This window comes from Wolffia australiana, chromosome 11 (genome assembly GCF_029677425.1).
Source record: "Wolffia australiana isolate 7733 chromosome 11, ASM2967742v1".
NCBI lineage: Eukaryota > Viridiplantae > Streptophyta > Magnoliopsida > Alismatales > Araceae > Wolffia > Wolffia australiana.
The window spans coordinates 6,617,164-6,644,534 of NC_135845.1; the positions used below are offsets into that span (position 1 = coordinate 6,617,164).

A 27,371-nucleotide genomic window follows, 5' to 3' on the forward strand; every position below is an offset into this window, starting at 1 on the left:
ACTTGACACATTTTGGGTTTATCAATGTGCTTTTATTTAGAGTCAAATGTGGGATTCATGTACCAGTGGATAGCACTCTGAATTTTTTCATCATTAATATATCTCTCTTTTTGGTGGTCACAATATAGTTTCCTACTATATCTTCCTACTTTTGTGATCGAGTTACAACACCCACATAGTTTCCTATTGCAGACAAGTGGAAGAATATTCTTCCTCATATGATATCTTCCTCCTAGATATTCTCTTTATCTAAATAAATTTCAAGAAACAAAGATGATGTTGGGACCCACATCAGAGAATGATTCCAAAATTGCCTTGCAAGGTACCTTCTAGAAGTGTAGTACTCACTCCACTTTCACTATGGATTGCATTTCAAGATGTTTTGCCCTAGATCTTCTTCTTTTTTACTCTTATTATTTCCATTGATCTTTTATTTTTTCCTCTTATTTTTTTGTTTGGTGCATGCTTATGCGGTATAATGCGGCATCAATCACCAGAAAGATCTCCTTCCTCTTTGTTGCCACCACCTCTAGACCATTTGTGACAACCTTGGCCTGAAAGCTCAAGCTTAGGATCCCATGAACTGGAAATGAAAATCCTTGGTTTTTCCTACCCTTTTTTTGTGCTGGTCTGGATGCACCACCATCTTGTATTTCCCCAATGATTTCCTTGATCTAGTCTTGCCTAATTCCCATCTTGGTGAAGGGAATTGCGCCATAAAACACAACAGGGGAAAATGGATAGTGGAAGGAACATGAGAATTTTAATTAAACCCCTACTATTGCACAATAGACACTTGTTTATTACTATCCCTGAAATATACAGAAAAAAACTAGCTCAGTCATAGTGATCTGGCCATGAGCAGAGATTTTTGATAGAAAAATGTCAGTAATTATAACTCAAACATCTGACAGTTAATATTAAAAATCAGTAATTAACATAGGAATGGAAAAATTGAAAGTAACTGATTCATGAGTTTGTCTCCTCCAATCCCACCATTTCCTCATTTGTTAATCCTTGTGCTTGGTAGAGATTGATCTCCAACATTCAATCCCTCAAGACCAATGCTTTAAATTAATGATTAGAAGGCCAAGCTTCTTATTAAACTCGGTGAAACTCACTCTCATGAATAATTTTGTAAGGATATCTCCTATTTTGTAACTAGATCTAACATACTCTACATACAACACATGACCAGATAAAATGATTTATGATATCATTGTGCTTTGATATGTAATGGAACACTGGTTCATTTGATGAAGCCATGGCTCACATTTTGTTGACCGTCAGCTTCCACGTTCTTCAGTTCTCCAAGTGCTTATGCCGTGACAAGCAACATTAGTTTTTGAAACATGTTCTTCCTCATAATAGGAGTGAGCCAAAATCATTTACCTTTGCAAGTTCCATCAAATCACATTTGATTTCCATGTGTTGTAATATTTTTATCATCTGTATCCCTAGCATAACCAACATCTGAATAATCCATAAACATATCTTTTGTCCTTTTTCATTTCCCAACCAAATCCATTGTCACATAATCAGTATTTTCTTGGTTGCATCCATATGTTCATCAGTTGGATACTTCATGCCGAATGTTGTCAATGGCATCGTCCATCGAGTAGTTCACTAGGGGTGATGTAACTACGTGATGACGAGACCTAGGTGGAGTTGTACATGCAGGTCCAACTTGTGGGCAATTCACCAAGTTCTGAGCTCCGGGATGGGCGACCGATGACGATGAGGGTGACCTTTTGAACCTCGTCGGACCGACAATGTCAACTACGGCGCCGAATGGACTAAATTCTTAAGGGCTCACATGTAACGGACGCACTTGGGCCGTGCCAAGGGAAACACTCAAATTGTGGTTTTCTCAAAGTAATTCTCTCACCTAATCTAACCCAAGCGCGGTGGGGCGAAGTCAAAAAATTCTAAAGACGGGAATGTAATGGGCAAGCAAGGGGATGGTGTACCTCGTCGGCGACGTCACTTGTCGTCGGGTCTTCTTTAGTGCAAGAGCTGGTGTGGGCAGATGTGGAGAGAGAGGGTGCTGGAGGCGGGCACGGTGTAGAGCTCGCAGCAAATGAGAATGTGATGCTGGAGCAGTGGTGGGAGATTGGAGGCAAAGATGCGGACTGCGAGCGACGGCACGTTGCTTGGCTCGATGCAACTTGAGCAGAAGACGATGGCTGAGCGTCGTGTAGGCTCCTCAATGGCTGGTGTCAAGGAGTACGATGGAGGCATGAGGTAGTGAAGCAATCACCATCGGTGATGAACCAGAGGGTCGATGCGGTGCAGTGTGGTGACTGGTCAACGACGTAGATCGCATGAGGTCGTGGTTCGGTGAGTGCAATACGCAAAGCAGGCCACACGGGGATCTGCTTGCGCACACAGATATCACGTATCGAGTCAAGCGATGAAAGAGGCGTCCGGTCAACTGATGGGATCTGCGTTAGTCTGCGATGTGGCGGGTCCAACCCGCAACGACTAGAGAAGCCATGAGGACGTAAATGAACTATGCACAACAAAGTTGACTCCATGGGCAATCTCCAAAGCACGGTGAAGAAGGATTGCAACTGACGAGAAGCACAATCACGGCAGGGACACAAGGATGCAGGTACGATGCCCTTCAAGGCCACGTACTGGTAATCTGACCGACGGTTTCACGTGGTCAGACCCCAACAAGTGAGTGGCAGTCAATCACGATGGCGGTCGACCACGGCAGCCAAATGGCTGCGCGCGGTCAGATGCGAGCAATATGGCGGCAGTCTACCATGACAGTGGTGAACCACCGGCGATCAGACAGCTTCCCACGACCGGCACAGAGGAAGACGGTGGTGGTCCCTTTCTCCTCTTCCCCTTAGTTCCTTCTTCTCCCTCTCCTTCTCCTCTCCTTTTCCTCTTCTTCCTCATCTTCTTCCTCCTCTTCTTCTTCCTCTTCTTCTCGTGAGATCTGAGAAATGAAACTGTAACTGCCAACAATAAAACCCGGATCCGGTCAGAATGTGGTGTCCATCATGGCCTTATATAGCGCCATGATGGGCCCCTTACAATGAGTCTAAAAAGGGGGAGTCCAATAAGAGACCCCCTTTTACAATACAAATAAATAAAATAAGAAATTTAAAAATTTGAAAATAAAATGATACGGGCGGATACGAAATATGATGACACAGATGCCATGAAGAGTAGGGTGCAGTCGTCATGATGGACACAGAACATAAATTAGACGAATGAAAACATATAATTAAAACGCGAACATGTGCGCGGACATGTTCTACACGGGGTATTTAAACCCGTGCATCTTCACGGATGCTTTGGTGTGCCGGTCGGGCTGGACACGAACCGGCGATGATGCTGATGATGACGATGACGGCTCCGATGATGTTTCGTCGACGTCATTTGGGCATGCTCCATCAATACTTCATAAATCTTTTGATAAAACCAATTGATAACATCAACTCAGGTCTGTTATGATTTAAATACCTGTCTCCCAATCATTATAACCTATGGAATTCACTAGTGGATGGAGTTCCTAACCATGGGACATGTAACAAGTTTAATCTGAGTTAGATTATACTTCATCACACCATATTAATCCATCATCTTCAAAGCATACCCTTGTTGACTAAACTTGATCTTCCAGACTCTTCAATCAACTCAATCCCCAAATATGAATTGAGCAGAGGAATATCACTCATCTCAAAATCATGACTTAATTAGGACTTACATATTCCAATGTGACACCTCTCAGATATTGTCCCTATTAATTCATCAATAGTTACACCAATTAGCAAGTAAAAGATTAGTGAAACTTTTTACTAGACTACATGTTATTGAGAAATCATTAAAACCTAATAAATTCAAGCATTTGTCTATCATGGTGTACCAGGCTAGGCCCCAACTTCAACCCAAAAAAAAGAATTAATTTAGTTTCGTTACAAGATACTCTCTTGCTTTCTCTATAAAACCATCATGCTACTTCACCAATATATATTCTTCTAGTTCTCCATTCAGAAACATAGATTTTCACATCCAAGCAATGTACCTACCATCATCTTTTATTCTTCTCTCTAGTTTTGTGAAATGGTATTTATTGTGAAAAAACCTGTTTTCTTATTCATCCACGTCATATCTGTGTATTAACAAAATAACACCGTATGAGTCAAGGATTAACCATTATACCATCTCAATTAGAGATGCCATAATGTCATCTTTTTTCAACAATTGGGTTGCCAATCAAGAAATGCTGATTGATCGTCCTTGGATAAAATGGAATGGTGACACATGGCGCGGTAAAGATTTAAAGTTGAAAATGCATTATTAAATTCATATAAAATACACTATAACGTCAGATAAAATAAATAAATATGTTTTATAACTTAGAAATTTCATATCTTTATGAATATAATGTAAAAAAATACACAAAATTAATAATTGGCTCAAAAAATTATTTTTTGAATCAAATATTCAAAATCCTTAATAATACATAATTTTCACAAATTGAAAATATCATTATAAAAATAAATTTAATTATTTTAGGCTTGATAACAGGCATAAATAATGAATTTAATGAAATTTTTTAATATTATCATATTAACATATTAAAAACGTATCTTATTATTGCCTCATCCATGGCCATTTTTGTCATATTCCCATACTGCTCTATCGTAGCATGGGGGAATCAAGTTTCAATGCAATAGCCCATAGAAGCTTGCAGACAGTCTCCTTCTTGATAATCTATTTGTCATTATGTCATTGCTCAAAAAACACATTAGTAAACTTGATAGAAGAATGAACCACCATCTCCTCATGTCCATCTTGAGATTCTTATACTCAGGCTTCAGTCCTTGCTTATGGATTGAATATTCAATTGAGTCCCAGGTTTTTGGTGTGAAGAGTCTCCTTGTTCTCCTTTCCCATCTTCTCAGTTTTGAGTTGAAAAATTAAATTCTCAGAAATGGCCCCCATGATAGTCGATCATGATAGCAGATCCAACTTATGTAACCATCATGCCCCTCAATGTCATCCCACAAGCTGTGTGCTTCCAAGCATCACTCCATCTCAATATTGAAAGGTGATATTTCTTCTTGGTGAGAATGAGAAACAGAGCTAAAAATTTCAGTTCACCTCCTTTAATAATCACTCATCATTCTAAATATAGCATGTAACTCCTCATATCAATGAGTCATCATTCTTCAGGCTTAATCACTCACATGTTGTTGTATGCTCTGTGTCTGCTCTGATACTAATTTTTGGGATTAGAACCCACCTCCCCCCTCGCATTAAGAAATGGAAAAGAAGAGAGGTAGAACTAGAGGGAGAGACGATTAAACAAAATCTCTACATTTCCCAAGGGCATTGGTCATTCTTATATGGGTCTATATTGTAGCAGACATTCAAGAAAAAATCTTATCTGTTATTTTTCTTAAAGAGCCATGTTAATTATTTACGCATTAAATGAACTTTCTGATGGGGGTTTCATCGTGTGGCTTTTAACTTCACATAATCCACGTCACCTATGGTTGTTGGATTATCACCAAGGATAACAGGTATATAGGTATGTGTTTTTACCGATTGTATGGAGGTTTCATTGCCCCTCCCCCCCCCAAATCCATTGAGAGGGTTACAGAAATATCCTGATATTTATATGTGAATCATGAAAATGTTTGCTTGCTTTTGAACCATCAACATTATTGAAATCCCTATAATATCATTCGAACTCATTTAGGATGAATGATCTAACAACTTACAAACAGAATGAGGTGAGAGGTCATAACCTTAGGTTTTAATTTTATGAAACTTTATTTTCCTCCCCAAATTGTCTACCCCAATCTCATATGAGTGTGTGCAACTTTAGTAAGAAAGTATCATGATTCACATGAGATGTGAGTCTCAATGGTGGATACATGTGCAGTTCAAAATGCATGTTTGAAAAATTAAAAATTAGACTTAAAATATAGTTTCCCAACAAAAGGTATAATAATTTTTATACTAGGTACAGAGTAAGGGTCAAGTCCACGGAGAGCATACATTCAGCGTAGATTTTTTATTAAATTTTTTTAAAAATATTTTTCAAAATGCATTTATATTTTTGTATTTTTATGATTTTTTATGAAGTAATTTTGATCAAAACAAAAGACAAATACATAAACTAATTTTAGGAAATAAGATTTTTTGTAATTATTATGAGATTTATCAGATTTTTAAGAACTTCTTGATAATTTTTATTACTAGAAATGAAATAGAAGTTACAAATTTACCTAATTGCGCACGTTGCGGGCGGAAATTGTGGGTGCTCACATGCAGAGCGAGTAGCTGTTGGCACAGCGGCACGCAGTAAGCAATGAATGGAATAATTGGGGTGCTGTTAGGGTTCTTCAAAAAGTATTTTAACTTTTTTCTGCAGGGGGAATTTTAAGCTTTGATATGATGAAAAGCTATGGATCTAGGCTATCTTCTTGGATGATACCTAGGAATAGAGACAAGAGGAAAAGGTGAAGAAGAGGAACTTATAAATCGTTTTGTCTCACTGGTTAGGGCCCAAGATGTGTTATTTTTTATTCATGTCCAAATTGATAGATTTAGATTATTGATCTCTCAACCTGACACCCTTAAGAAAGAGTGGAACCAAATATTTTATGCATTAATGTTTCCAACAATGTATTTGGATGTAATTCAATCATTGGATACAAAGAGGGGGGAATAAAAGTTTGTATCGAGGAGGCCAAATATTCTCAGCCCTTGGATCTAATTCCAGGGATTCAGAAGGCAGTTGTATCTTGAAATCCAGCCTTGATCCACATTTTGTTTTATCCTCAAATAGGAAAAAATTCCAAATTTCAATTTATGGAGTTAATTCCAAAAATCCTACCTCCTTTTCATATGATCTCTAAAGAGGGTTAAGTTGTGCCTCCACTGCTCATCTAGTTCATGTCTTCGGCTTCTCATATCTCCCATTTGCATCCAGAATTTAATATTTTATTTATCTACATCTTATTTTTCTAATAAAAATCCAAGAAAAAAGTTAGAAAATTTTACTAGACTCAAGCGATTCAATTGCAGTTAGGCTCAAAAACCAATAAATTCACTAAATTAGGACTAAAGTGATGATTAAGGTTTTTCCATTTTTAATCATAAATAATATATAATAGTTACGTAGAAATAAAAATACATAATTAAATATGGAATAATCATACACAGCTATCTCTACATATTTGACGTTATCAAATATTTCATCATTATCCAGGAATCACCAATTATTCAAGTATTCATCTAACTCATATGATGTATTAATATAAATAGTAATGGGATATAATCCATCCATTACTTACTGCACTATTTACACAAATAAATCTGGAGATATATGTTGGGCTAATAAAAATGTTAAAAGATATTAAATATAAAGCAGCTGATAACTAGTGCGAATGTTTTCATTGAGACTTTTTCAAATATGACTGGAAGAATATCGTGGATGAAGAAAAACATTACTGTCACGGAACTGTGTTTAAAGTGTTTAATTGGTTTCATCATAAATTTATACAATCCATTTACTATTTTGTAGTAAAAGTAAACCATAAGGAAAAGAGAAGCATACCAATGTGGTGCAGCCATTTTGCATGTTCCATATTGCACAATAGGAACATCTTATAAAAGAAAATGCAACAGCAAACAAGTGCATATATTTTCTAAGTAATTGACTAATTATAACATGAATATCTACTGCAAAAAAGATAAACACAAAACTGATGCAGAGTCTTTCTACAAGTTATTAACTGATAGTTGCAAACCAGGTTTATGGGTGATCCCGGCCCAGTAAGAAGCCCAACCTAAAGGCACTCCAAATCTGGTTACTTGAGTGAAGGAAGGAGCATATCAAGGGGCATCAAATATTTTGCATTTCCCCTACTACTACTTGGCTGTGACTACCTCTACTTTGTTTTTCAGATTATTTTAAATGCTCAGATGGCGGGTTGATGATTTTAAGTTCAGAGATTCCCACCTCCCTCTCCTCTTAACATCCTCATCTCTCTCTCTCTTTCTGTGCGCCTTCTCTCTCTGAATCATTGAGGTACCTTCACTTGTACCTGAAGATAATTCTTGCGCTTCTTTCCCCAAATGGAAATGCTCAATGTATTAACTCAAACACGATCAAGAATATCTCTAATTCCATCACTATAGTCACAACAACAGCAGCCAAAATAGTGACTGACTTCTTGGAAATGATATTTGATCTCTGTGTCTTCTATCATCTTTATTTATAGCCAATGTCACACGTGTGACCTAGTGTTTGGCCACCTGATATCTCGTATCGGACAACAGATATCCAATAGCTAAATGAAATCAGGGCGATATCAGATACTGTCTATCGTATATATCAGATAGATTTCAAATATCCATCTGATACCAGATACCAGGACGGATATCATAAGGGTCCAGACGTGGTGGAATATTGAATCCAATTTCGAATATTGAAATCCGACATCTGGATATATGTTTAATGAATAAGCACCTGTTGTTCCATATGGGATAAATAGAAATGTTAAAAATAGTAAAAATTACCTTGAAGAAAACACAATGTCTTATCCTCCCTGTAATAAATAATATGACTGCCACATGTTGGGGCCCACTGTCCATGGTTCTATGTTCATTTTGGGCCACGTCTAACTAATTATGAATTATTACTAAAACAACTTGTGGAAATCGATTCAGTATTGATGAAATCCATTAAGAAATATCATCAATGCTCAAAAGAGATTATATATAATCTCTAAAGCTCAAATATGCAATGATATTTTTCCCAGTCAAATGAGGAATTATTTAAAATGTATTTCTACTTGTATGTTGGATGTTTAAGAAAAACTGATATCCAGCACCGTATCCCATATCATCATCCAATTCTTGAGACAAAGATGGATGCCAATATAGGGACAGACAATGTTATCGGATATGGTTCTGTGTCAACTGATATCTCAATATCGACAAAGACAGACAGTGGGTAAGTCTATTTACAATGTCATGTTCAGCATCCATCCCCATATCATCATCCAATACCAGACTCAGGACGGGGCAAACATTAGTTTGACCAGACATAACCATGGAGGCCTTTTAATGGCAAGGCAATGATATATTCTTGGAAAAAATGATTGAAACGCTATTTTTGGAAATTCAAAGATGAAGGTTCATTTTGAAGAAAGGTTACATCCTTATTTAAAGATCATGCTCAGGGTCTTATCACTAACCAATCATATCATAAATACCTCATCACAAAAGAGATCAGGTGCAGGAATTTTCTACAATAAATGACACAACAAAAAGAAAAACAGACGAAATCTGGTGACAAACATGATCGAACACTTGTATACTAACTCAATCGGCCCTGTTGATGTCGTAGAGGACACACGCATCCGCTGCAGTCTTCATCTGAAACCACAGGGAGTAAAGTCAACTAATTATAATCAAACAAACCGAAAATAATTTATTTGCAATACAATGACGAGCTGATGCATGAACATTCGAAATCAATAAGGTTTTCTTCACATAAAAACCTTCAGACAGGCTTATGCTCATATTCAAATAGGGATTCACTCTAGGACACATCAAATCTTTCAAGTCGATCAATTGATCAGCCCCTATTGTGATTAGATCTTTCTGGTCCACTTGTTTGTATTGACCAGATCAAAATCTTTATAGATCGAATTGAAAAATCTGATCAATTACTGAAATATTATGCGTAGGGGGTCTGCGATTAGCTTAGATCGGATCGGATCGCAAAGATTCAAGTAATCAATAGGGCATGCTTGTGATCGGATCAGCCCAACTGAGATTGGATAGAACAGTCCATGTGATTCATCCAGCCTAAATTCGACCAAAGTAGACGAGATAATACAGCATGAATATGTCACTGAGAAAATGAATAAAACCTGAATGACGTTGACCACTTGTTTGACAACCCATCCCACTGAGGAAAGTATAAGTGGCACAGAGAGATACGGATTCTGCTTCACACTGTTGACCAAGATCTGCAGAAGAAAGAAGATACTAAAATTGGGAAAAACCCTAAATTTTGGAATGGCAGAGAATATAAAAAAGATCGGAAATCCGAAGCAAACTCACGTAAGTCATGCTTTCTGGCTGTTTTTCGGCGATGAGGAGTAACATGATGTATAGAACCTGCAAGAAGGAGATAAAGCAAAATAAAAAGATAGATTTTGGAATGCCAGAGGACAGAGAAGCAGAGACTGATGGGAGGGAGTCTAAGCCCTGGGAGCTTAGAAAATAAGACTCAACAGACCCTACTTAAGAAGAGAGTGACAACTTTCCCATGCCGTCTGACAACAAATCATGTTCAGAATATTCCAAGAGAAAAATAAACATACCTCACATGCCACACAACAGTAGGCCATGAACAGCCGATTACCGTAGTATGCTTTGAAGAGCCAGTTTTTACTATCTTTGACATCTTTGTGGCTGGCCTTTCCAGATAGAAAAGTACTGAAAAAAAAGAGAGCTGATCAGGGTAAATCACTTGTATCATAAAAATGAATTATCAGATGCATTCACATGCTTACCAAACAAGATAACTACTGGCTATCTTAGATATTGTTGGAAACCATCATCTCAATTGGCTTTACCTATTTATTGAATTTCATTGCATACTATCAACATCGTTAACATTTCCACCGACATTAAGATACTTCATATTTCATGAAAAAAAAAATCATATTTCATGAAGATATATATATATATATGTGGGAACCTAAAAGTTATTTGAAAGTTCTTTGATTCGTAAAATTGGAAATTGTTAGTGCGTAAAAGGCCAAAAAAATGACATCATTTCTTTGTTCAATATGATCCTATAACCCCTCAGGAGTATCTTTGAAGCTTCAGTCCATAAGTGGCATTAAGAAGGAAATAGCTTCTGGAGAGCTAGGGTTCATAATAGAAAGTTACCTGTACATCTGTAGCCAGTGGCTGGTAATATCAAGGGCAAGCAGTGCGAGAAAACACAATCCAGGACTGCATCACCATCATAGAAACAACATAATGAGTAATAGGAAGACAAGTATGAGGAGTTTTATAGATACTTACCTGTAGATTTGGGAAAGAATTGCCAAAAGACATGTTGTGCTGACCCTGGGCAAACATAAGATACACCACATCAGCTTAAAACGTGATAAGTGAGATGGTAAACCAGAGCAAATGAGAGACCGTACCTGTCTGTAACCATGTCCAACACGGCTCCAAAAGTGGAAACTGGATTGTTCATAGATGAATCAGTATCAAGCCGTCAATGCTTATTCAAAATTACTATGAAAATTAACTGCATGAAAGAAATATGAAACAGATTTATCTATAAGAAGATCATAATTTCAGGCTGGAAATTAAGTCCCAGTATAAGAGTGTGACACTATTGCACGAGCGAGTAAGAGGAAGCGACTATGTTTTTTTTTGAATTAAAGAGGAGGCGACTATGTTATGCATGAATGTATGCATTGTCTCACACCATTATTGCACTCCAAGGACTGTGTATCCAACCAGGCAAAAAAAGAGAAACATACTAAAATAACACTGTAATGCAAAACAATATCTGACATATACTAGTGAAAATACCGTCTGTCTGTAAGGATCTCGAGAAGTTCTTTACAAGAACTTATCAAAGGAGGAAAGAGCTCAAAACCCAGGATTCAAGGAGGCACATGTGCAGAAGTTGACACTTGACACAATCCCCATCGTATCTCGGTCTATTTCATTATTCCAGCCCAATATGGTCATTTTAATCATTTGACCCTGTGTAATTCCAGTCCTCCCTTCAGAAAGGCAGTCCTCCCTTGTTTTTTTTTTAAAACAAGGAAGTATCAATAGATGTCGTTTGGCTCCCTGGTGAAGCCCATCTGGCCACAATTCCCTCTGGCAACATCCATTCTGTCGGACCTCCTCCTATGCAACATCCATTCCGGCAGCCTCTCATCTAGTATAAGTCCACCCTGGCATTCCCAGTCCTGTTGCTGACAACCATTCCAGTGTCTTCGCCCTCCCTTCTCGTCTTCTCCTCGATACGAACTTGCAGGTTTGTATCAGCATATGACGAGACTGCTGTAAATAAGGAGGCTGGATATCATTGACCAAGATTTGATCCGAGTCAGTCCCCAATGGGAGGCGAGCTTCATCAGCCACCTTCATTTTTTCTCAATCCTCGTTTTTTGCTCAAGAGAAGGTCTGGTTTCTTGACTCCTGGAACCCATTGTGCATCTTGAACTCTTTAATTTCTTCAATGGCCAAGCTTCACTACAAGATCCCTACGACTTGTTCTGGTTAGATTCAGATACCTGTATCAGATACCCAATCCCTATCGGAATGTTTTCATCATTTTCGCATTAGCTGGGTTGATCTTCAAATACATGACTCCCATCCCCGAAGACAACAGAGAAGGAGTCGTTGAATTTGGTCGGAAAACCCATCTACAGCTGCTGAATACAGCCGGGAGATTCATATTAAATATAAAGATCCTAAATAGCGGGGAAAAATTTTTCCCCATCCAAAAAAACTCCGCTGATAATCTAGAGAGAGATCCCAAGGCAATCTGGTAGAAAAAAAATCATCCTCGTATAATGTCCATTATAAAGCCTGCATCATTTTCATATGAAAACTGTAGGTTTACACTTCCGATAGATTTTTTCAATTTCATCGACGATAGGCAAAAGTAACAGTCATGTGCCACAGTAGAATAGAAGACATTAGAGAAAGAGATGGAGAGAAAGGGCAAGCGGAGAAGAACTGAGAAGGCCTCACTGGCCTGGAGGCGTATTAAGTGTAGAGTGGTTGATTAACAGTAACAAATTCGTACAAATAAAATCCCTTTAAATTCTGGCAGCGACCATCGAGGGGAAAAATATGTTATTATTGGTTTCACCTGCTATGAAAACATGAGAAAAGAAATCGCGTAATATGTATCTATTGATCTTCCATTTTCATAGCACGTACACAAACGTCCCCAAATATATACAAAAAGTAGTAATCTTTTACACGGTGGATTGTGTATAACATCAAAATAGATCAAATGGAAGGAAATGAGGAATTAAAGTTTATCAATGGAGAAGAAATAACGGGGATAAAACCAAAAAGACATACCTTGGTTAAATTTGCGCGCAAACCAACCATCCAGGCCATCACACACAAAACTACCAAAGAAAGCTTATGATAAGCGACAGTAAACTAATTGCAAAACGAATGTTTGAAGGTAGTCAAATCACCTGAGAAAGTATAGGATAGAAAACAGTCTTTTATTCGAAAAACAAATAGCAAACGCGACGACGTTCATCAGCACCCTTATGTAACCTGTTCATCCAAAATTCATGAAAAAAAGAGATAAGTATCAAAAAATTGGACTGAAATTAAAACCTTAAGAGTAATGCAAACTTATCTAAAGAAGTCAAATAAGAAACCAATACACACAACTCCACACAATAATAGTAATAACTTTTAATTAGAAATCATGGTTCAAGGGAGAGCAGGGTATACGAATGTAGGATTCGATACCCGGAAGAAAGACACGAGATTTTCAAATGCGGATAACAGCCGAGAACAAAAAAAGTTTTGAATTTGAATTCTCAGAGATGCCCCCGATTCCTTACCGATGATGTTGGGAATGTAAAGATAGACGGACGGTCTCTTCTCCACCTTCTGGCCAGCCATTTCGAATCGCTCTTCTGGGTTACATACACTCAGAAATTGCCCAAACAGCAATCTTCGGACAGATTAAAACCCTCAGAATTCAGAAATGATCGTGATGCTATATCGACGCCCGATGGTCGGATTCAAAAATTTTCAAAAACGTCGAGCGGGATCGCGGAGTGCGGCGTGGAAGAAGAATTCTTCCAATTCACCAGAAAACCCGAGAGTTTACTGGAAAATCCCCACGCTAACAACGAAAGCAGCGAAGATTAAGGACGAACAGGTGGAGGAGAGAGAAAGATAGAGACATAAAGGGGGAGAGAGAGAGAGAGAAAAATAGAGAGAGAGGGAGAGAGGATAGAGCGAAGGAGAAAGAAATATATAGATAGAGATTATAGACTATAGAGAGAGGAGAGAGAAATAAATAGATACAGAGAGAGGAGAGAGAAATGCATAGATAGAGATTAAAGAATGGAGAGAAAAAATATATTAGATAGATACTAGAGAGAGAGGACAGAGAAATATATAGATAGAGACTAGAGAGAGGGGAGAGAAATATATAGATAGAGACTAGAGAGAGGGGAGAGAAATATATAGATAGAGACTAGAGAGAGGAGAGAGAAATATATAGATAGAGACTAGAGAGAGGAGAGAGAAATATATAGATAGAGACTAGAGAGAGGAGAGAGAAATATATAGATAGAGACTAGAGAGAGAAAAAATATAGAGAGAGAGAGAGAGACAAATGAAGGAGAGAGAATGGGGGGAGAGAGAAATATAGGGAGAGGGAAAGAGATAATAGAGAGCGAGAAAATGAGGGAGTGAGAAATATAGAGAGGAAAGAGATAATAGCGAGAGAAAATGAGGAAGAGAGAAATATAGAGAGAAGGAAAGAGATAATAGAGAGAGAAAGGGAAGGAGAAAAATAGAGAGAGAGAGAGGGAAAGAGATTGGGTAGAGAGAGAAAAGTGATAATAGAGAGTAAAAGGGAAGGAGAGAGAAATATATCGAGAGAGGGAAAGTGATAATGGAGAGTAAAAGGGATGGAGAGATAAATATATAGAGAGAGAGAGAAAGGGAAGGAGAGAGAAATTTAGAGAGAGAGAGAGGGAAAGAGATAATAGAGAGTGAAAGGGAAGGAGAGAAAAGTTTAGAGAGAGAGAAAGATATAATAGAGAGAGAAAGGGAAGGAGAGAGAAATATAGAGAGGGAAGAGAGAGAAAGGGAGGGAGAGAGTAAAACAGAGAGATATGGAAAGATGTTGGATAGAGAGAGAGAGAGAAAGCGAGAAGAAAAAAGAGAGAAAAAGAGGTAGAGAGAGAAAGAGAGAGAGCATTGGAGGGAGAAAGAAATAGAGGAAGAGAAAGAGAGAAACAGAGAGAGAGAGAGAGAAACAAAAAGCAAGAGAAAATGTACCAAAATTCAAATTTCAATGCAATGAATCAGTTTGGACAGTCGCATTTAAATTCTACAATGGTTTAATACTTTTGGTGACATCCTCATGAGTGAATGGAACACGAAAAATGGAAAAAAAAAAGTTTCAGAAGTAGAAATAACATGAAAGGTAACATAAAGAATCATTACTGGAACAGAAACATTCAATAAAGAAGGTGATAACACATCAGGACAACAAAAAAGGCTTAATGACAGTAACTACAAAAGGAAAATACAATTAAGAATCGTCTCTCCTGGGATACAAAAGACAAACATATAGATAAGATGCAATTTTTTTCTTGTAATTACTATCCCTGTTCCAGCTGCTGATCATACTGTTCCATCCCAAACGAGAGTTCACCTTAAATAGAGATGGCACATTTTTTCTTTGTGCTAAGTTCTTGTGTTTCTTTTTGCTTAGGCAAATCAAGTATTTAGTAGGAGAGTGACCTCCACTTATTTGATTCATGTGTTCCATACTGGCTAACTATAATTAATCACACAAGATGCATTGACATGAGAAGTAGTTTTCTATATTTTAATGGTTATATGAACCTCAAACTTTCAGAAGACAAAAATAGTTATTTTTCATATTGTTCTGCATTTTTGGCTGATAGAGTAAAATAAACTCTAGATCATTAAAATATTGTCATCTATTGCATAGATCAATAATAGTAATTAAATTTAACTTTCATATTGTGCTATTAAAACTAGAGAATTTTTATTATTCAAGATTGAGAATGAATTTAAGATATATTTCTGTATCATTCTCTTGATAGCTGACGCAGAACTTTAGGATACAACAAAATTTAACTACTGTATCTGTAAATTTCGTCAAAAAGGTAATTTAAACTATGCTTGAGGCCCAAAATGCCTTTATGTTCACCATAATCAGTTTTGGTCCTTAAAGATTCTATCCAATGAGATATATCATTTCTTCAGAATACTGTTATTCAAAATTTTAATTTAGAAGTTTTATTTCTACGAGTTTACCCATATTCTAAAATATTTGTATGTCCCTCTGGGTATGTATGTTCATTATATTCATATCTATGAATTAGCTCGCGAAATACCCAAGTATATATACGGTAATTAGTTAATCTGCTTTCCATGTAATGAAAGTCTAAACGGAGCAGGAATATTTTTTTAATGACAGGGCTAAAAGTTATTTCTGACATGAAAATATCATATTTCATTTCACAAGTGACATTTCCTCCAAGTGGGTAATTCACAGACCATTAGTTTCCATTATAAGTGTGACCCTCTATGGGTAATTATACCTTCATCTCTTCAAAAATAGAAGATGAAGACTGATAAACACAGATGTCGGGTTTTGTCATGGTTCCTCAGTAGAATCAAAAATACTTTTATGATTAATATTAATTAGGACATGTTGTTAGGAAACTGATTCTTCAAATTATGTATCTTACTTATAATGAGAGAGAAATAAAAATATGATAAAAGATAAGAAGTGATGGTAGGTTTTTTATAAATTTTCACAAACAACTTGAATAAGTTATGTATTTAATATTGTCTTAAAATATGAATAGAAATTTAGATTTGATTCTTTTGGGTTTTAGAGTTGATAGAAATATCAAGACAATGCTAAATACATTATCTATTTAAATTGTTTGGGAACATTTATAAAAAAGTTAAAGATGAGAGAGAACAAACCTTGAATCTTTGAGGGCAGGGACAATCAGATTTTTTTTTCAAAGGCATGAGCCAAAGTTTGAAATTCTTATCACCAAATATACATTCAACATTGGGAAATATTCCACCAACTCCCTTATACCTACATTGGGAAAAACACCAAATTGGGAAATATTCCACCAACATTGGGAAAAACACCAAATTCTTATCACCAAATATACATTCAACATTTGAAATTCTTATCACCAATTTTTAGTGAATTAAAAACGTGGAGAAAGATACATAAAATTAACTTTAAAATCAGATGATCATGATGTTTTTCTATAAATTGCCTAGAAGGAGACCTAATTTTTTTTTTGATATTATTGGTTGTATCATACTTGGTTGTTATAATGAGCTTCATGTAGATGAAATTTATATGAATGAACCAAATGAAGACTTAGCATATTTTTTCACCATAGACCACACCCCAAAGGACTGCTCGTAATTCCAATGTGCAAGTTTACGAGTGCCTTCAATTTTGAGCAGAAGCAAAGGGGGAAGCAAAGTTCTTACAGAACATATCATTTTCGGAGCTTCAATGTTTGAATGTCATTGTCAGCTCTAAACCGTCAACTCTAGAGTCATTTCCTTCAAGTTCATCGCCTACACTTCCCATTTTTGCTCATCAATGGCCCTTTCTCCTGAAGTCATCTCTTTCCTGAGTTTACAATCCAAAATTGCTTCAAAAGTAGTGAAAAAGATGATTTTTCAAATGACAAAACAGAGTATTTATGGGTCAGGAGAGAGTCTACATTCCACTTTGACCAATATGGATCTATTTGGTGCTTCATTTATTTTTTTTTGAAAAATCTATTTGGTGCTTCATAGGTGTTTTATCAGTCTACTTCTAGCTTATTGTCGCCGATAATACTTTTTTGACCGCCAAAATGATGGTTAGGGGTTGAAAGTGATAGATTTACCCATGACCATTAGATGCCAGTTGTTCGGTTTTCAACAAAAGCAATTAAACCACTACCATGGACCTTTTGATTTTGGTCGCCCATGTATTCAACCCATTTAGTGTCCACTTGCAACACCCAGCCTGAAATAAGACTGCAAAAATATAATAAAAACTAAGGAATTTGATCTTGAATATTTGATCTTCTTTAAGAAGCTTGACGGAAAAAATTGAAATATTTTCTTACAAGAAAACCCAATATGTGACGGGCTACAGGCCAGGTCAACCGTTAGCCCATCATATCCTTGTGCCTTTTTTCTTCATGAGTTAGCAGTGGGCCATGTTCCATTTGCCACAAATAGGAAAAATAAAACCATTTAAATCGTATTTGAATTATGCATGAAATTGGATACTGTATACTCTTTGAAATCATAAAATGAATGCATGGCATTGTAAACATGCATGACGCCCCTTCTTGACAGGTTGGTATCATGTCCATGACTATCTTAAGCATGGATATTTTTCTTCTAATATTCACCGAGGATTACCAAATTCCCTTACACATAGTGTTTAAACAGACTGGCGTCACTGAAACCACCAACCTTTTTCAGTCCTAACAGCTATGTATGTATTAAGCCCCTTCGCCCACCAAGATCTGTGTACCAGAAATTACTTTTCTTAATCAGTGTGCTTAAATCATTAAATTTTAACATGAAATCCATATGATATTCATTAGAAAAAACAAGATGAATTGTCTAAATTCATGCATAAATAGTTTATAAAATCATTGATATTTCACACACAAAGAAATATTTACATGGTACATTATATTCAAACACTATTCAAATTCTTCATTACAATTATAATTAATGTTGAATAAAAATTTATTTAAAACATTTCACCCTAAACCGAAATAAATGGTCTTAATAATTTTGGTTTAATGATATAAATAGATAAATTTTCACATGATAACTAGGTAATACCAATAATATTAACCCAAATTTAAAAGATATTTAAGCACCACAATAGAAGAAACTAGTTAAACCCCCAAATATTGTAGCAAATCCCTGGCAAAGGAGAGTAGTGAGGATATCGGAGAAGTCGTTCTCAAATGATCCTCATTACACAACAGTAATACTCAAATGATGGATTACGGCTTAGCAATCTACTATACCCAAAATCATTTGGGAGTCTCTCGCGGATGACTGATTGTACATATATGGTAACTGATGATGGTAAAAGTTCTATGAGAGAGTTCAAATGCTACCCAATATCTTCTAGAGCACGAGGTGTAACTGGGAACTGATAAGTTCAACCAATGTGTGTTTATATATTGTTATTTATGGGTTTTCTGAACTTAATCAATAAAATTTAAATATCCCTTAGTTTTTGAGTAAGGGGCCGAACCCTAGGAAGGTGATAGGGAAAATTCACTTTTTATCAACGTAGGGTTTAGGCTCTAATTTTAGTGAAGCTACTATCCGTTTTACCCAAAATGAAAATTATGCTTGAATATGTATGCAACCTCATATTTTTAGCTCAAAACATATCAATTGATGGAGATTAATTTTCTGAATTCCTCTATCAATAAGCTTCGGATGCATGCTTAGTTAACAATTTTTAGTAAGAATCACTAAGAAATCTATGAATTTTTAACTAATTAGACTTAGCGGAATTAATATGTTTTAGTAAATTCCAATGGAAATTGATAGTTAAATTGGTATGATTTGGTTGAAGAAAAATTTTAATTTTAGGACGGTTTTTTCAATTCAGTTTTTATTTTATCCTAATTATTTCAAATTGTAGAAATGTCCAAAATTAGCAAATCGTGAATACGATTCCCGATTTGCTAATTTAAGAAATACAAGATGAAATATGATGATTTAAGGGATGAATATAGTTCGAAAGTGTTAATTGCTACTCTCAGAGTACTAATTGAGTTACAAACAAGGTAAGATTTACGAATAACTATGATTAAAATAGGAAATTAAGAAAAAATGACTGACATGAATGAACTACAAAATTGAAAGAATTGAACACGTAATTGATTGAAAAATGAATTCAAAATAAACCTAGAGATACCAGGAATTATCAGGGAGTCGATGAGCAAATCCTGAGCAACGAACACCGAATGTTTCCACGGATTTGGCTTGAACTTGATGAAAAACAATGGCGACGGATCTGCAAAATTCCTGCCCCAATCGTTCCTGGTTGAATATCGAGTCTTCTAGGGAGCTAGGTGTTCTCTCCTTGAGCTTAAAAATCAAGAAGGACAGCTTACTTCTTCTTTTCCCCCTTTATTAACTTCGTCTTTTCGCTTTTCATGCAGGTCGCACGGAGCACGCCGATTGGTCCACGTCGGGCGGTGGGGCGCGGTCAGGCATCGTGCGCACGACGGTGCATGCGTATGGAATGCGCGGAGAAAACTTCGCCAGCTCGTTCTCAATCTGCATTTCTATTGGCCCACGTCACGTGATGCATGTGACATCATTATGTCGAGTGTGATTGGTCCACATCACGTGGCATGTGTTGTCTGTCGTGCTTGACGTGGTGTGATAACATGATAATAAGAGCTGATAAACTGTTAATTTCATCATATTTTTGAACTTTTAATGCATAAAAACATTAATTTTCAACACATGTTATCATGATTTTAGGTATTAAAACATAACAAATTACTTAAATTTCAAGTTAAATAATACTTTTAATCAATTTTTAGGTCAATTTTTACATTTTAAATGTTTTTAAAATGAGTTTTAGATGAAATTAAATGATTAATTGACCTATTTCTATAAATAGAAAGAAAAGAAATAAATAAAACGAATTAAATAAATTAATAAAATCATTTTCTAGCATTGATACACATTTTAAGGATTTATTTTAAGTCTTTTTTCAATAAAAATGTTTTTTGATTGAAACTGGCCCTTATTGGGCCAGTTTAAGCGCTAAAGTGTGTTTAGTTCGCAGGGAAAGACACCGAAGAGAGCGCCTGCCAATCAGAATGTGTACTCGAGTTTAAGTGCGTGACACGCACACACGCATAGTCGTGCATGTCGCGCATCACGTGCGACATGAAGTGCACCGCATATGTCACGACGCGGATCAATGAATGCGCAGATTGGTGCTTTCAGTGTGCGACATGCACATGCGCAACGTCGTGTGTGTCACGCACCACACGCACCCGCGCGATGACTAACCGCGTGCAGCTTAACTCGCTGCATGCGACGCAGCAAGTTAAGCGCATGCATAGTACTGGGCAGGTCTTCCACCGTGCAAAGCGCGCGTACGCAATGCGGTGTGCACTGAGGAAGACCCGTACACAGCACCACATTAGCCAATAGGAACGCGTTGTATGCTCTGCATACAATGCGCATAAGAAAAAAAATATAACCGAATCAGAAGAGCTGTTCTTCCGATTTCGCGGCGATAAAAGGGGGAAGACAAAAATTTTATTGTCGTTCTTGATTTTTTAAGCTCAAGGAGCGATCACCTAGTTTCCTTGAAGACTCAAGACCGCCATGAAGTGATTTGGAGCAAGGAATTAGCTCAAGTTTGTTGATCTAGCCACCGTTCTTCCCCAGATCCAATCTTCAAATATGTGGAAATTTGGTGTTGTTCGTTGAGCAAATTCTCCTCAGACAGAGCCATAATATCTTCTTGGTATTCCAAGGCATCCTTTGAATTCATTTACATTTGATTTCATTCCCAAATTAATTGATTTTCATAATTTCTTTGATTTTTTCATATTTCTTCTTAAAATTTGATTTTAAATCCTTTCAATTTTGAATTTACTTGGTTTCAATTGTTTCAACGGTCATTGATGAAGTTCACAAATACCTTGAATCGAATTTAGATTATATTAAAATCACTTTCAAATCATAGTTTCCTTAATTAGCAATTCTTAATCAAGAATTGCCAATTTAAAGGATTTTTTAATATAATTTTTCACTAGGTTTGGATTTAACAATTAAGAAATATATATATTCTGATTCTTAGGAACAGTAAAAAGTCTTCTGATAAATAAAATAACTAGAACATTTACAAAACACTTAGAATTAAATCAGTTGTCCATAAAGACTTTAAAATCACTAAAAAGAACTTAAAAATACAATTCAAAACAATTTACGATATTAAATAAAATAAAAAGATAAATTAAAGTGATTATAAATCTCTATTATTAAATAACAGAGAGCTATTGGAATCATTTGAGTTAAAAAAGATAGAAGTTTAGTCACAATTTTTCAACCATTTATATGTCATAAGTAGTTAACACATCATCTCATTTAGGTTTGGATGCTAAACCCTTATTCGATCAAAAATTGAACATCACCACCGCCTCCCAAGGGTTCGGCCCCTTACTTAAACACTAAGGTATAAAACAAATATTATTGCTTAAGTTCGAAAAACCCTTAAACAACGACATACAAACACACATTTTTGAACTTATCATGGTGCGCGACACGCACGGCCCTGTGTGCGTGCATGTCACACACCAAGCTCTAGATCTGGCTTTCGATTCGTCTGCACGCTGCTCGGTGAGTTTCTTTGTGTTCTTAACAAAGGTTTAGCACTAAAACCAGCCCAATAAGGACCAGTTTTAATAAAAAAGAGTTTTTATTAAGAAAAACACCTAAAATAAATTGGAAAGTGTTTCTTAATGCATAAAACCAATTTATTCATTTATAAAATGTGTTTTTTATTGTTTACTTTCTTTTTATTTATAGACACAGGTCAATTAAACATTTAATTTCTTTTAGAATTCATTTTAAAAATGTTTAAAATGTATATATTGACCTAGTTATTTATCAAACATATTATTTAACTTGAAATTTGAGGAAATTATTCTTTTAACCTAAAAATCATGATAACATGTGTTAAAAATTAATGTATTTATCATTAAAATCCAAAAATTATGATGAAATTAACTCTCTACTCTTATTTGCATGTTATCAGGAAACCCACGGGATAGAAACTTAACCAATCGCTTGGGTTAATCGATCATTAGTTAGTTAATCTATATCTTGATATAGTCAATTAATCAGGTTGGCCAATAGTTATTATTCAGCCACTAAAGTTATTAACTAGGATGATATATTAGAGGGTCACACGCATAAGGTCATAAGGGCATTGGTGGATATACTTTACTTTTTTGAGAAAAACCTTAAGTGGAAGATAAATAGGGACATGACCCCTTTTTCCACTCTGATCTATTCCACACTCAACCAAGGAGAGTGTCTTCATCATGAGAAGATCTTCAAGATTTTCAAAGAGAGTTGAAGAAGAGGTGGAGATCTATGAGCAACGTGATTGTGTGGATACTTCTAGAGTTTGGGCACATGAATTAGTCTAGAGCAATCTCGAAGTGAGCAGGTCAAGGGTGGAATAAGTTAAATCGACTTAAATGGATAAAAGCTTCATCATCGATGGAAACCAGGTTTTCCATGATTGTAACCGAGGTACATAACCCAAAAAATATAATAGAAGACATGTTTAAATATTTAGATTTATAAGATATTTAAGTTACAATAGGTACAGTTTTTTCCTCAATATTTTCATCCGTTATCGTCTCATAATTCTATTTTTTACTTGATTTTAATCATATTATATTCATTGCGTGTAATTTTATATCAGATGAATATCTTACGTTACAAATCATGCATATGATTCACACAATATCTCACTGCAATAAATACTTAATAAAGCTTTAAAACTTCTCCAATAACTTCAACTATAATTTTATTAGCTTTTTATGTGTGTTAATGGATCTCCTCATTCTAATAATTACCTTCAAAGATAAATATATATGCATAAATAAATCAATAATTTTAAAATGTCATAAATCAATAACTTGAAAATGTTCATAAACAAATCAATAATTTTAAAATGTCATAAATTATATTTTAAGTTTCATGGATACGTTTCTTCAAATTCATTAATATTTTATCTTTTGTGAAGAGAAAAGGATATGAAATAGACCATGAGTGGGTAATCATAAACATAAATAACTAATTAATTTTCCAAATACTTATGCTTGTTGACTTGAAAGTTTATGCATATAATGCCTTGCTATGCCACAATTCTTTGCTGAATTTTTGGAGTTAAGTATACAAAAATGTTATATATGTTTACTTATTGGGTCTTACATCAATGTTATTTATCTTGGGCATCTAAATCTGATAAAAAAGATATATGAATTTATTTTAAAAATTAAAATAATCCTAGGCATTTGAATTTCAATAATTTTTCAATGATAATTTTTGTTGATAAAATGTAACCTATTAAGTCCACAAAAATTATGAAACAAGTAATATATGAATATTGATGTGTCATTTATCTGAAAAATGTTACGTAGTTCAATCAGTTCTATACATGGATACATAAAACATGGTGGAAATATATGATAACAATAGATGTGGACCTCTGAATATGAAAGCAAAGTTGGCCTTTATTCATGAATATGAATATTATTAGAAAATAAATTTCTTTAGACTTTTAATTTTTTATTATTCTAATAGATTCCACATATATGGGATAATGTATATCATACTTCATAGGTTTAATGATTGAACAGGTTTTCATTTAGTTCATATTTAGTTTGATTTCTCATGTAGTCAGTTCACCTTTTAAGAAAAAAAATCTCTAAAGAGTCATTCATCAAACCCAATAAATGACGTTGTTATGATGTAAATGATTGTAATACTTTCAAGATAAGGGTTTTCAGGTGATGTCGAACGTCGTCAGGAATGCCGTCCGGTCGTCACCGAAGATGATGTTTGATGGGAATATATGTGGCCAGTAAGCCAATCACACATTCCACATCTCGTTCCAAATTCATTAATAGAACATATTCATTATAGTGCACGTGTGATGCGTATAATGAAGTCCATGAATACATGATCAAACTTAGTGAATTATGATGAGATTGTAATACGGAGATCACTAGTCTTTAAGCATGTGTTCTAAACATTCCTATTCAGAGGATACGCGAGAAGGACATTGAAGTATCCGAATAGAACAACACTATCTACCCTCACTCATATGATGAGTATGGCCGGTCCCGTAGCCATTAGTGTGGCGACACTAAGGATAGATAGTGGGTGCTCTTTAGTGGAAAGAGTTCACTGAATTGATCCGTACGAATCCCTGAACGGTATTATACCGAACTGTCAATCAGGTTGATTCACGTCACGGTTGTGTAAGTGGTCCTTAGACCTGAGACACCAAAGACATCTTGTGGACGGACGGTTGTACTTTGGCTAGGGCCAACGAGTCTCTAATCATGGGATTCTAAACGGTCTTAGTTCGGGTGCATCAAGAAGTACACGAAGGCGATTGAGTGGTCAAGATGGGATCGTCCACCCTCGGTATAAGAGGTGACAGCTCAAGGAAGATGATTTCCGAATATCGGAGCATATTTGGAAATCCTTGGCCAAGGTAGTGAAATATCGGAGAAGAGTTCTTCGATGATTTCCGAATGCATCAGTACTAACTCGGATGATCAATTAGGGTTTGACAGTTGACCATACCCTAAGTCATCCAAGGAGCATCAAGTGGATAAGGGATTATACATACACGGTATCAATGATGAATAGGTTCCATGAGTGAGTCGATACACACTCCTTTGTATCTTCTTGGACACGAGGTGTAGCTTGGCACCCCACGTGTCGGAGTCTCGACCTATCGAATGGGTTAAATCAATCCGACGTTAATTAATCTATATGATGATATAGTTAATTAATTTGGAACGTCAATAAAGGTTATTGGGCCGATGGAGTCGTTAACTAGATTGATACATGGGCCTAGAGGGTCACATGCAAATGGTCTTTTGGACGTTGGAAGATATACTTAAGTTTTGGGGGTTTTAATGAAAAATACCCACTTAGTATAAACAGGGGAAGGCCCTGAATGAAATTCACCTAGGCCAGAATTGTTCAGGGGCCTTTCCCCTTCTTCTCCCCTCTCCCCACACCCCCTCTCCATCCTTGATGTGATCGGGACAACGTAACGACGCCGACAGAGAAAGAACGAGGCTCGTCAAGGATAAGGAGGAGATCCGACGTGCCGAGGATCGCGTGGATACGTCTAGAGCTGCACAGTTGAGCAGCTCAACTCGTCTTGCTCTTGGATCGAAGAAATCATGGATACGATTTGTGAAAAGGTACTTCGTTTTAATCTTTTATTGATGCCGTTCGATTCGCAAAAGTCTTCCACTATGCATCGTTTTGTTCTGTTCATCCAAGTCAAGGCCTCTAGAACCCAACAATGTTTTGGTGACAATAAGTAATAATGGTATCGGAACACGACGGTGGTGTTGTTCGAGTGAGAATCCTAAACGGAAAATATACAACGATGCAATGCAAGATACGAGGTATTTGGTACGTGCAAGTGCCAACTAGCTAGGAATACAGATGCTCAAGACGGAAGGAGTCGCCCGACGCTGGAAGGGTAGACCTCTCGAGCCTCGTTTGAAGGGACGAGGATGACTATGACGCCGAACGGAGTAGCTCCTCCGGATGTTGCCCACACGGGACAGGCGGACCCGACTCGCACTCAAGCAAGACGTAGTTCACGCTCAATCTGTCCCTCTCACCTATATTTAACCCGAGCACGGAGGAGGCAATTTGAAAATGCACTGCAAAAAATAAGAGACGGGGGAGCAGGGGAGACGTACCTTGTCGATGCCTGCGAACCGTCCTTACTGCATTGTGCAACCGATCCCAGTGGGGAGAGTGATGCTGGTGGTGAGGGGTGCCGGAGGAGAGGCCGGCGCAGTGTGATAGCTTGGGGCTGAAGCATTCTAGAGGGTCCTCAGTCGTGGCTCAGGTGATGCTTCGAATGGGGAAGCCCTGACCGGTTAGACCCCTTCCATGGTAGGGGTTTTGGCTAGGCAGATGCTGCTCAAGGGATATGAGGGATCCCAAGCCAAGTCCCGATCAACGCGGTCTCACTGGTCGGCCGGATCGACAGAGAGCAAGGTGACACGGCTCAGAACAGGGGGTGTCTCCATGTTGGTCGTCCGTCCAGGGCAGCGGTCCCTTGGGTTACGGCCGTGCAAAGGGTCTGATCGACCAAGGATGAATTAGGCAGCAAGGTCCAGGAAAACCCACGGTCAGACTGTCTGGGGATGGAGTCAACATCCCCAATTAGACCCGACGTGTTCCGGGGGTGAGGGCGACTGCCCACAAGATGGCATCGGTGAGAGAAACACCTAGGGGTGATCGTGTGCCAGTGGGCTCCTTCACTGAGTCGGCACGCTCGAGAGCAGCCGCAGAGCCATTCTGCTGCCTTCCCGCGGTGCAGAAAACCACCGTTGGGAATGAGGCGGAGACTAAGAATCAAATCCCTGTTGCACTAGCCGATGGCGGGAGAGGTCCATGAGGGAGAGGGCAAGGCGACGTCCAGGAAGACCATCCTTCCTCCTTCCTTCTAGATCCTCCACGGCTGGTTCTTCTTCCTCCAATCTTCTCCTCCTTCCGCTAATCAGGACCTGTTCAACTTCTCACACAATGATCTTTCACAAGAAAAACAACAAGTCCAATTTGTTAGGGAGCCCATCCTTTCCGTTTATAGGGAAGGAAGTGAATGGGCCCCTAAAAATCCAAAAGAGAAGAGAATGAGAGGGGAATCAAGGCCCATTAGGGAAAGGGAAGGGGATAGTCCTTATAGATTGGACTTC

General features: G+C 37.0%; 1 protein-coding gene across 1 annotated transcript; it reads right to left on the bottom strand.

Moving 5' to 3' along the window:
* Positions 1-9,225: 9,225 nt before the first annotated feature.
* LOC144709722 (putative CDP-diacylglycerol--inositol 3-phosphatidyltransferase 2) lies at positions 9,226-14,022 on the bottom strand. Its single transcript, XM_078583345.1, has 10 exons — positions 13,629-14,022; positions 13,248-13,332; positions 13,126-13,175; positions 11,211-11,250; positions 11,086-11,130; positions 10,948-11,013; positions 10,374-10,488; positions 10,111-10,167; positions 9,918-10,016; positions 9,226-9,417 (listed from the first exon to the last, which is right to left on the bottom strand). The coding sequence occupies exons 1-10, from the start codon at positions 13,687-13,689 to the stop codon at positions 9,364-9,366; spliced, it is 672 nt and encodes a 223-aa protein (XP_078439471.1). The 5' UTR covers positions 13,690-14,022; the 3' UTR covers positions 9,226-9,363.
* Positions 14,023-27,371: the final 13,349 nt, after the last annotated feature.